Source organism: Microtus oregoni, unplaced genomic scaffold, assembly GCF_018167655.1.
Source record: "Microtus oregoni isolate MIOR12 unplaced genomic scaffold, Mior012 000024F_ref0000369, whole genome shotgun sequence".
Taxonomy (NCBI): Eukaryota; Metazoa; Chordata; class Mammalia; order Rodentia; family Cricetidae; genus Microtus; species Microtus oregoni.
In genome coordinates this window covers 16,483,754-16,495,239 of record NW_024543083.1, presented here as the reverse complement: position 1 = coordinate 16,495,239, position 11,486 = coordinate 16,483,754, and the positions used below count along the sequence as shown (strand labels likewise).

The 11,486-nt window shown below is 44.3% G+C and overlaps 1 protein-coding gene across 3 annotated transcripts in view; it reads right to left on the bottom strand.

Annotated features, from left to right (window-relative positions):
* Positions 1-386: 386 nt before the first annotated feature.
* The window catches only part of Erich1 (glutamate rich 1), a 53,961-nt gene continuing 42,861 nt past the window's right edge, over positions 387-11,486 (bottom strand). For 2 of the 3 annotated variants that reach the window (XM_041673861.1, XM_041673863.1), the window contains exons 4-6: positions 4,779-5,222; positions 1,640-1,834; positions 387-752 (exon numbers count right to left, since the gene is read on the bottom strand). In XM_041673861.1, the coding sequence (XP_041529795.1) occupies positions 661-752; positions 1,640-1,834; positions 4,779-5,222 (731 nt within the window). In that variant the 3' untranslated portion in view covers positions 387-660. The remainder of the gene's footprint in view (positions 753-1,639; positions 1,835-4,778; positions 5,223-11,486) is intronic. The other variant, XM_041673862.1, reaches the window with a different exon arrangement.

Below are 11,486 nucleotides of genomic sequence, written 5' to 3'. Positions count from 1 at the left end.
TATTGTGAGTGCATGCATGTGCGTGTGTGTTTGTGAGTGTGGGTGCACACATGCTACAGGGGATCACAGAGAATAATTTTCAGGAACAGGTTCTTGCCTTCCTCCTTGTTGAGGCGGGATCTCTGTGTTTCTGCTGCTGCACTACAGGCTTCTGGCGACCTGGCTGGGGAACCTCCAGCGAGTTCTCCCATCCCTGCCTCCCGTCTTGCTATAGGCGTGCTGGGGTATAGATGCGTACAGCTGCAGCAGCTCTGGGTTGCAGGGCTCGGATTTCAGGCAGCACAGCACAGCTCTTCCTATATGCCGAGCAACCTCCCTGGGCACTAGGGTTTTCAGACACAGGGTGATTTTAATAACAAATACGATAACTTCAAATTATATTGCTTATTTAATAAAATGTTTGTTTTTAATTATTGTGGATACCAGAAAAAAATCCAGTGATATGTAGTTATTCAATACATATATCAATTTTACCTTAATTTCCCATCTAATACCTTACCTACTATATACAAGCACAGAAATAAATAATAAGGTAGAAATGTCTTCAATGTCTCCAGTGTTTGACTCACACAGAAAATAAATCTTTCTGTACAAGAATGAAGTTCAGTCCGTGACATATTTGTATTTAACACCTTCTTGTTAAAGAGCAGTCAGATCTTCTTAAAGAGACGCTGCTTCATTCACTGTTTCCTTCTCAGGAAGAATATGTGTGATCCAATAGTTAAAGAAGGCGGAGATCACTCTGGCATGGTCTGTAAGGCAAAAACAAAACCAGAACAAAAAATTAAATAAATAAAATCATAAATACTAATTACTTTATAGGTTTTAGCCCTTAGGCCCAGAGAACACCCGAAACAATCTAAGGAATGCTATCCTGGTACAGCAATAAGCCGACAGCAGCACAGTGCAAAGGGAGGCAGAAAGGAAATGGAAGTTCGTGTCCAGGAAAGAGATGGAATCCTAAGTGGCGTACAGGGAGCTGGAGTCTTCGGCCTTCAGGATGGCAGTGCTGTGCCGCGAAAGCCAAAACTCAGCCGAGGGGACAGAGTTCATCTCTACACACCTGCCAGCCCTCCAGGCCCTTCCCAAGGGGCCCAGACTTTCCTTGAGCATCAGGTTTTACAATCACCCCAAGTTGCATGTGAGCCACAGGTCCCAGAAAAGATACATCTAGAGTTTAGTGTGGTTCTACCTCTAAAGATTGCAGCTACAGAGAACATGAGACAGCCCTAAGCCTGGACAGAGGGGACCCCTCCACAGTTCTGGCCCAATCCCAGGGCTCCCCTTGATTTGTTCCATATGATGCTTTACTTCCAAACCACGTAGTATATAGTATCTGGGAGACCTGGTGCTGGTGTGTGTGTGTGTGCAAATTCCCCTTTATTTCACACAGGCCCTCTGAGATACTATTTGTTTTTTGCCTATAGACAAGGTGTTTGCGCTCTCTGTGTCTTTTTCTGTGTTGGGATAACATAAGGAAGCTTCACAGTGAATTTGAGTACAGGGAAGTGGAGTGCAGACACCCCTACTTGCAAGATTGGAAGATCCTTCAATCTTTCTCTGAAGGTTCCGTTCTAGGTCTTGTATCTTTTCACACTCCTCTCTGGGGAAACCCTTGAGTGAATGCTGTGGTACTTACCGGGGGGCATTGCACAGTGCTCTGGGAACATCTTCAGAGCGCTCTGCAGCCTCTCGGTGTCCTGCAGGAGCAGCAGAGTTTTCAGGTGGTCCAGGATGAGCACGTCTGAGGGGGGCATGCTCCGAGACTCAAGGAGGTGAAGCAGCTCTTCAGTTGTTTCTACGCACACTGTGGGATCGAAGTCTTTGGAAGTTTCTGAAAGGAGACCCACAGAATTTTAGTTTCAAGATAAACTTCACTTCATTCAGAGTCCTCAAATACACCTCCCGCTTGCGATGAGATGCGGGAAACGTAACAAGCTCCCAGGAGAGAACTGGGATAGGACTATGGGAAGAAAGACGAACGTGTGCCACTATTGGCACGACACTGGAAATCCGGCTTGTGTGTAGCTGATTGTTTAAACAGCTTCCGAGCATAACGCAATGCCCTGAGTGACAGACAACAGCAGGGAAAGACAGACAAGGAAGCTAAGCTCAAAGGCAAGCTTCGGGTCTTTAAAAACAGCAGCAACAGAGCAAGGGTTCTGGCTGTTTAGCACAAACCAAGAAAAGCCACCCAGAGGCCAGCTTTGTTCTCTGAAAGGTCCACTGATCTAGGCGTCTGTCTTGGAAAGACAATCGGTTCTTTTTTCTTTGGCTCTTTTAAACTTTCTATTCATTTACTTATTATTTTAGTCAGCACACTAAGCAATGGATTTCACTTCATGTTCACATGCACCCTGGTTCTTACTTTTCCCACCGCTGCCTCTGCCCGCTGCCATCACTGCTCTTTTTGGTCCCTAACCAGTCGTCCCTTCTTCAATTTCCATGTTACATGGTTTCCATACCTTCTGCTGTCCCTCCCTCCCCACTTTCTTTAGATCTCTTCCTCCATCTCACGGTCCCCTTTCTACTTCCATGTCCTGGACACACACACACATGTAAATTAAAATTTAGATTTCCATATGGGAAACACAATTGCAGTATCTGTATATCTGAGTCTGGCTTGCTTCACTGAACATCAGTGATGGTCTTAGTTTCAGTTTGCTGGAAGGGTCACAGCTTCAACCTTCTTACAGCTGGATACAATTCCATCGCAGTATGGACCATATTTGCCAACTTCAGCTTCCTGTGATTGATGGTGTGATTACATGTGACACTATCTGTGTCAGTCCTTGTGGCTGTTTGAATATATATGGCCAACATAGGCTCAGAGATTTGAACGCTTGGTCACCAGGGAGAGGTGCTCTTGCTGGAATAGGTGTGACCAGAGGGGAGGAAGTATGTCACTGGAGGTGGGCTTTGAGGTTTCAGAAGCTCAAGCCAGGCCCTGTGTCTCTCTCTTCCTGCTGCCTGCAGATCTGGGTGTAGAAACTCTCAGCTCCTTCTCCAGCACCATGTCTGTCTGCATGATATCATGCTCCACTCCATGACAATAATGGACTGAACCTCTGAACTGTAAGCCAGTTCCAATTAAATGTTTTCCTTTAAAGGTGTTGCCGCGGCCATGGTGTCTCTCCACAGCAACAGAAACACTAAGACAGTCCTGCTGGAGCCTATATGGCCTTAATCACTTTGAAAAGCTCAGCTGTCGTCTCCAGGAACACTTCCTGTTCTGCCTGGCGTCTTCCCGAATTACAGCTGTCTGAGTGTCAGACCTGCTGTGTGTGTGGGGGTATTTCACACACAGATCATTACACAGTTACCTCTCACATGACTGCACACTTCTCAGTGGTACTCTCAAGAACATTCACTGGCTGGCTGGCATCGGCATCTAGCACACCCACACCTAGCACACCCACACCCTTCCCTAGATGCCCCAGTGATGCCATCCAACTGGGAGAGCAAACGTTCAGTGCATCTTGTTCTGAATGTGATCACAGTGGATGCTGATTGGCACCAGTTCCTTCTGGTCCTTAGGTCAGTTGCTAATCAAACAGTATGAAAATGAGCAATTGTCAACCAGGAGAATAGAATTTATTTTTTTCAGGTCCTATATAAATATATATATGCAGTTGCTCAAAAGTGCTTACTGAAAACTCAGGCCAGCAGGTTGTATATGAAAAGGAAAAAGCCAGTGTGCCTCTAGGAAAAGCTGTGGCTCGTTCACTTCTCTGCAGCTAATAAAAACGAGCAGCCGGTCCAAGCAGTCAGCTGAAATGGTCTGCTTTGAGAAACACAGCCTCCAACACCAACACATCCCAGAGGCTGACTTGAGAGACGCAAAACTCATAAGCCCAATCCACATGTGGGAACCCCAACTTCATGGTGGGAACCCCAACTTCAACACAGGAGCCTAACTTCATGGTAGAAGCCCAACTTCATGGTGGGAACCCTAACTTCCTAACAGGATCCTAACTTCATGGCAGAAGTCCAACTTCATGGTGGGAACCCAAACTTCATGGCAGGAGCCCAACTTCACAGTGGGAACCCTAAGTTCATGGTGCTGGCTGTTGTTTCCCACAAGGTGCACAGGAGAAACAACATGTAGGAGCCGTGGGCGAATACAGTTTCATATTAGAAAGAATTGAAACGTTCTGGGTTTTGACTTGAAACTTACTGTTTACTTGGAATACTGTGAAGGCTGATCCCAATTATCAACTAGAATCAGCTGTGAGATGGCCCTCTAGGCAAGTCCTTGGTGGGTTATATCACTTAGGGCCAATTACAATGGGAAGATCCACCCACTGTGGTTAGGTACCCTTTCAGATTGGCATCCTGGACGAGAGAGAGAGAGAGACAGAGAGACAGAGACAGAGATACAGAGACAGACAGACAGACAGACACAGAGAGAGCGAGAGAAAGAGAGGGGGGGAGAGAGAGAGAGAGAGAGAGAGAGAAAGACAAACATCCACTGCTCCCTTCTTCCTGACTGTCGCTGTAGGATCAGCAGCCTAAAGCTCCCCTGCCCTGACTTCCCTACCATGATGGCCTTTCTTCGTTATATGTAAAATGACATATAAAGGCCAGTAAGTCCCCTTCTTCCTTAAGTTTCTTTTATCAGACATCTTATCAGGGCAATGTGAAAAATAACTAAGACTCACACTTTAATGTGTTTTATACAGTAACAACTGAAGCATTTTACGACACTCAGTTATTTTCCTAATACTGGGTGGCTGCCACCATTCAAAGGAAGACATGGGTAGGAGGGACACCCTTACCATCATAAAAATAAATTTCTTGTGTTGACCTGAGAAAACTCAGGATGCTGTCGGCCTTGCTGTTGGCAAGCTCAATGTCTTCCTGGGTGGCATCTGTGACGGAGCCCTCCTGGTCCTCCTCGGTCTCTCCCCCTGTGATGCCGTCCGCTTCGGCCTCACTGCCGCTTTCGGGCTGATACAGGAAACTGATCCCACAGGGCTTGGTGATGGAGCCGGCCGCTTTCTTCCTCCTAAGCTGCAGCTTCTTTTTCAGCTTCTTTCTTTTATTTTTGCTCATCGTGGGGGCATCTGGAAGCTGGGGGTGCATTTTCTCTTGCAAAAGCTCTGGCTGTGTCTCTACTTCTGTTTGCTTTAGAACAACATCATTGAGGTTTTGAATATTTTTCTTGGATTTGCGCCTTCTAATTCTTTTCCTTTTTGGTTGATCCTGAAGATCTGGCTCTGCTGAAAAATTCAAATACAGTAATTTTGAGTATAACAGAACCATTGCAATCATATTTAACTAGAGACATTTTCTACCAGGATTTTTTATAGTTTCAGTACCAAAGGTATTTAAACAACTTACTTCAGTGATTCTCAACTTTACCTTCAGTGATTACTTCACTTAGATATTAGTCTCAACTACAATTCATATGAATCTCCATCTTTATTTCCTCATCCTACAAAAAATATACATATGGCTATGAGAATTTTGACATTTAGACTGTGTTTTTAGGGATACAGCTGCATCTTTATTAGTGCAAAATTTAATCTCCCATGGCCCTGGAATAAAAGCATATGAACTAGACTTATTTATTTACTTAATTGTTTTTCTTGAGATGGGGCTTCCTATAGAGTTGATACCAGGATGGCTTTAAATTTGAGATCATCTTGCCTCAGCCTCTAGCTGTCTGTCTTCAGAATGCGAGTGTTGTCCTACTGAACAGGAATAGACATTTACACGTTTAGAACAAGAGTTGCAGGAGCTAGTGTGAACAACCCATCAATCAGGAACACAAAAATATCTCAGGAGCAGCAAAGCCCTACACAGGGACAGGGGAAAAATCTACTGGTGGGAGAACACCCAGTAGAGGCATTGTTACTAACACGAGGGAGGGCTGACCGTGCAGGACTGACTCCCAAAGAATGGATGGAGAATATGGAGACTGTTGAAGAATGTATATGGAGACTGCTGAATGTATACGGAGACCGTTGTATATAGATGGAGACCGTTGGATGCATATGGAGACCGTTGGATGTATATGGAGACTGTTGGATGTATATGGAGACCGTTGGATGTATATGGAGACCGTTGGATGCATATGGAGACCGTTGGATGTATATGGAGACTGTTGGATGCATATGGAGACCGTTGGATGTATATGGAGACTGTTGGATGCATATGGAGACCGTTGGATGTATATGGAGACTGTTGGATGTAGATGGAGACCGTTGGATGTATATGGAGACCGTTGGATGTATATGGAGACTGTTGGATGCATATGGAGACCGTTGGATGTATATGGAGACCGCTGGATGTAGATGGAGACTACTGAAGAATATATATGGAAACTCTTGGGAGTGTATGTAGACTCTTGAGACTACATATGGAGACTGACACACAATTCTGCACTCCATCACACATGTATCTTACATGTTTGAAGGTCACTAAGCACACAGGCCACAGACACAACGATCTCATCACAGGTAATTCATGCACTTGGGCCCTGTCTGACCACACCTACAACTGCAAAGCTTGTCTACACCTCGTGCTCTGGTGTTCAGACAATTTTTTTTTTTTTTTTTGGTTTTTTGAGACAGGGTTTCTCTGTGGCTTTGGAGCCTGTCCTGGAACTAGCTCTGTAGACCAAGCTCGTCTCGAACTCACAGAGATCCACCTGCCTCTGCCTCCCGAGTGCTGGGATTAAAGGTGTGCGCCACCATCATCCGACCAGACAATTCTGTTTTAGGAAATTCTTGCTTGAGATTTCTGAGCTGTACACTATTGAGAAACCAAGGTTAACCTAAGTGCTGCCTACTGGTCCCACAGGAAACTACTTATCAGTGGCTCTTTCTCTGCTTGCACACTAGCGTCCTTATGTGCAGCTGACTTGCACGGAGATGTGAGGGCAGTTCCAGCACACTCTGTCCACCCTGAAGATGCACAAGGTCTCTTCCAGTGAGCACGAACCCTGCTCTCTCCCACCTCACATGGATCATCCCTCAGCTTGGTTCCCTTGTTAGGTTAGATGCTGTGTTGGGGGGAACAGTGAACAATCTCATTGCTATTTTTGAATGAGAGTTCTCAGTTTTCTCCTGACACACTTAGCAACAGTATCTATGAAACCCACTGCTACCTCAAACTTGACACGAGGCCAGAACTATGCCTCATAAAATCGTGGTATTAGATTATGGGCTAGCTCATAAATTGCTCCCCTTAATCACCAGCAGACTTCTGAATAGAGTGTTCTGCCATTTCATCTGCTGGTATGAACTGATATCAGGAGCCAATGCTGATTTCAAGTATCTTTGATTTTTTGACCATGAAATGGTCTATTAAATATTCATGGCCCCAAAGTGACTACTGTTTATGGAACTGTTTCTCTTGGGTTCATTTCACAATAGAAAAAACAATCTTCCTGGTGTCTTTATAAATATTAAATGTTATTAATTTGGAGAACAGAATCCACAGATATTTTATAGTCTCGAAGGAAGGATGTATCTGGGAGCCAGTGTGAACGGTCCCCAATGTGTATGTAAGTCCTGATTGCTCACTACGGAGGGAGGGCAGAGGCTCTTCAGTTCTCCTCCAGCTATTTGTGGGTACCTCCCTTCTGGAAGCCACCTCCAGGCCTACAGCTACTTGCCACCTTTGTTCTCTGTGGTTTATTTCGTCTTCAAGTGGTCATCCCATCATATGAATGGCTGTCACATTGAGAATGATTACAGCATTGATCTGCTATTTCAGAAAGGACTAGGAAGTAGTTGTTTTAAAAGGTGGCAACAGCAAAACAGCTCTCAAATGATGCATTTACCATATCGTGGTCATGGTGTCTCTTCACAGCAATAGAAACCCTAAGACAGGCCACACCTCCTAATCCTTCCCAAAGAGTTTCACCAACTTGGGATCAAATATGCAAATTCTTGAGTCCATGGGGGTCATTCTCATTCAAACCATCACAGAAGGGGAGAGCAGGGAAAAAAACTTGCACAAAATCTTAATGATACTAATGAAAAGATTCCCATGATAGAAAATGTTGTGGAATATTATTTTAACTAGGCAAAGATATGTTACATGCGTTTATGCTGCAGAATATTACTTTAGTTGTGAAAAGCTGTGTTGTTTTTCTTTATGCTGCATTTGCTTAACTGTGAAAAGAAGTGTGGTATTTGCTTCACTTTGCCTGCCTAAGACACCCGATTGCTCTAATAAAAAGCTGAAAATCAAAAGCTAGACAGAGAGAAGGGTAGGTGGGGCTGGTGGGCAGAGAGAAGAAACAATAGGAGAAATCTAGAAAAAGAGAAGAGAGAAGAAGGAAGAGAGAATGAGGGACATGCCTGGAGCAAGAAGCCAGGCAAACGCCAGTCAGCAGACACAGAGAAGCAGTGGAGTAAGATATACAGACGTAAGAAAGTAATAAGCTCCAGGACAAAGCGTAGATAAAGAGAAACAGGTTAATTTAAGTTAAAAGACTTGGGTAGAAACATGTCTAAGCTAGGCTGAGCATTCAAAGCCAATGATGTCTCTGTGTCATGGTTTGGACACTGGTTGGTGGCCCAAAAGAAATAGCCTAGCACAAGAAAATATTTGGGAAATTTTGACACTACTATATGACAAAGTCTTAGATCCAATTAAAATTAAGAAGGAAAACGCAAAACATGATAAGGAACAGTTACAAGACCTCTCTACTGTCAAACCTTCCCATACTTAGAAAGAATGCTATCCTGGCCATTTGCTTGTGGGTCAGGGCTATCTCAGGACCCAGCCAAAATAAAGGGAGAACAGAGACTGCATGAGAATCACATTGCTGCATATAAAGGAAATTCCAAAGTGTGAGGCAAGCTTTTTACAAACAGGTAAGGGCACAACTAAATGAGAAGGGTATAGTCCGTCAGAGAGAAAGAGTGTGCTACCGTTAAATGAGGAATAGAGTAAAGGTCCCAGACCAATTCCCAACATAAAAAAGTCACATGACCCCCATCTTAGGGTTTCTAGTGTTGTGAAGAGACACCATGACCACGGCAACTCTTATAAAGGAAAACATTTAATTGTAGTGGCTTGCATATAGTTCAGAGGTTTAGTCCATTATTGTCATGGACAAATGCAAGGCAGCATGCAGGCGGACATGGTGCTGGAGAAGAAACTGAGAGATCTTGATCCACAGGCAACAGGAAGTGCTTGTCACACTGATGTGGCTTTAGCATAGGAGACCTCAGAGCCCACCCCCACAATGACACACTTCCTCCTCCAAGGCCACATGTACTCCATCAAGGCCACACCTCATAATAGTGCTACTCCCTTTGGGGGACATTTTCCTTCAAACCACCACAACACTACTCAAAGCTCTAGGGCCAGGATCAAAGGACAGAAGGCAGAGTTGGGGCTTCACAGGTTGGCAGAATCGAGGTCAAGGTCCTAACAGGATGCGAGAGGACTTGTGAGGGATATGTTCATCTAGATCTTTGATGATGACTTTGAGGGCGACACACTGTACCTTGGCTTCTGCACTGTGCCCTGGTCCCACAGGATTGCTGCATAGACTTCATGTGCTAATATGAGCTAAGACAAGCTGAGGAAGTGGATGAACCCTGGGGGAGCCCAGTGAGGTGGCTCTGTCTTTTGCATTTGTTGTGGCTATGCACTCCTAGGTTGTAGAATTTCCCAGGTTTAGAGAGCACAAAACACTGTATAAAATATATTACATATATGTTCATACAGGAAAGCTGTAGCCTCCATCTTAGTTAAAATACACGCCTAAGGCAGTGTTGCTTACACATATTTTGGCAACTGAGAAAATAAGGTGTGTGTGCATAATTTTCATATATTAGTAAAGAGAAACATTTTCTTGGGATTTGGGGATCTTACAGAGCCTTGGAGGGAAACTATCTTACGGAGAAAAATATGAGGACGGTGGCAAAGATGTGTCTGACAACAGTCAGTGTCACAACAAACACGGCCCGCTCACCTGGAAGGCACTGGCCTTCAGTCTACTTGGACAAGCCTATTTCTTAGAACCCAGCTTTTCACCGCGACACCTTTTCCACAATGACCTTGAGGACATTCCTTGACTAGAAGTCATATTTTCACCGAGGTGGAAAAGCCCTCTGACAAAGATTCTCACAAGTCTCCTGACCTTTCTCCAGAGCCCACCTGTGAATGTTTACCTCCCCACACCTGCACACCTAGCATAGCTTAGCTACCTCTACAGCTCCAAGGTGAGTCTGCTCACTTGCCTTAACCTCAGCAAGAATCCTGTTAGGTTGGTTTGGCCACAATTGTTCTCATCCTTGCCGTTTTCTTAGTGATACACACCCACACACTCATATTCTCAATCCTCCCCCCCATTCCCTAATTCGAAACCCTCACTTAAGCTAAGTCTACTCTCCCCTTCCCCGCACACACCTGGAAGGCTCCTGTGCAGTGGCCCCTGTAGCTGTTAAGATGGTCTTAAACACAAATCTGCTATAAACAAGCAGCATGAAAGATTTTTAAAAATACTATGACATAACTCACAATTACAACCCATGTATTTCCTAAATCTCACCAGAGGGAAATGACCATGTCTGTGTTCTTAGATAAACCCAAGATAAGAATTATTAGAAAAACAAGATGCTGAAGGATTACGACACAATTCAGTTTCAACTTAGTTTCTGATGTAATTCTCTCCAATACTTTACATTTCTCAAAGAAAGATTATATATATATGAATATATCTATACATAAACATATGTATAGATATATATCTGATGCAAATACTTATATACCAAGTATTTTCATGTAAGAAAAGACAGATGAATCATGGAAAACCTTAATTTTTTTTTTAAAAAAGGCTTTTTTTTATAACCCTGTATATCCTAGATATTTCATTATAACCCTTGGCAAGGCTACTTTCTCAGGAATTCTACATTAGCTCTGAAATAGCTGAGTAGCGCTGTCCTTCTGTAATGGGGAATTGCCCGCATGGTACCCACTGGCTGCAAGTAAATGCGTATGTCCTTCAGTGTGGTTTGTGTGATAGGAGGGGCATCACGTATATCTCACCTTTCCTAATCAAGCACGAGAGCCACACGTGGTCAGAGGCAGCTGTGCTGGACAGGCTGATGGGTGAAAGCGTATGGAGCATGTCCTGGGACATTAGCTAGAGTTTTGAGTAGAGACAAAAAGCAAGTATTGGAAAGACAAATGTCTCACCAATTAAGTAATAACTTTCACCATACAGCCAAAGATGGTATGTTTTAAAAGCACATGAGAAGCCAGTGTCCTCTGTGTCCCTATAACACTACCACCAACACCACCAGCAGTGTAGCGGAAAGATGTGGGCTCCTGCAGAGCATCGTGGTCGTGGGAGTGTGGAAGAAGCTGTTCACCACTTCTTGGCAGGCAGTATTTACAAAAGGCTGGCAACACTGGAAGGTGTCAGGGTAAGACATCTAAGGGTGCCCCCACCTCTCTACAGTAAGGCCCCACTTCCTGCCTTTCTCCACCTCCCAATAATATCATCATACGAA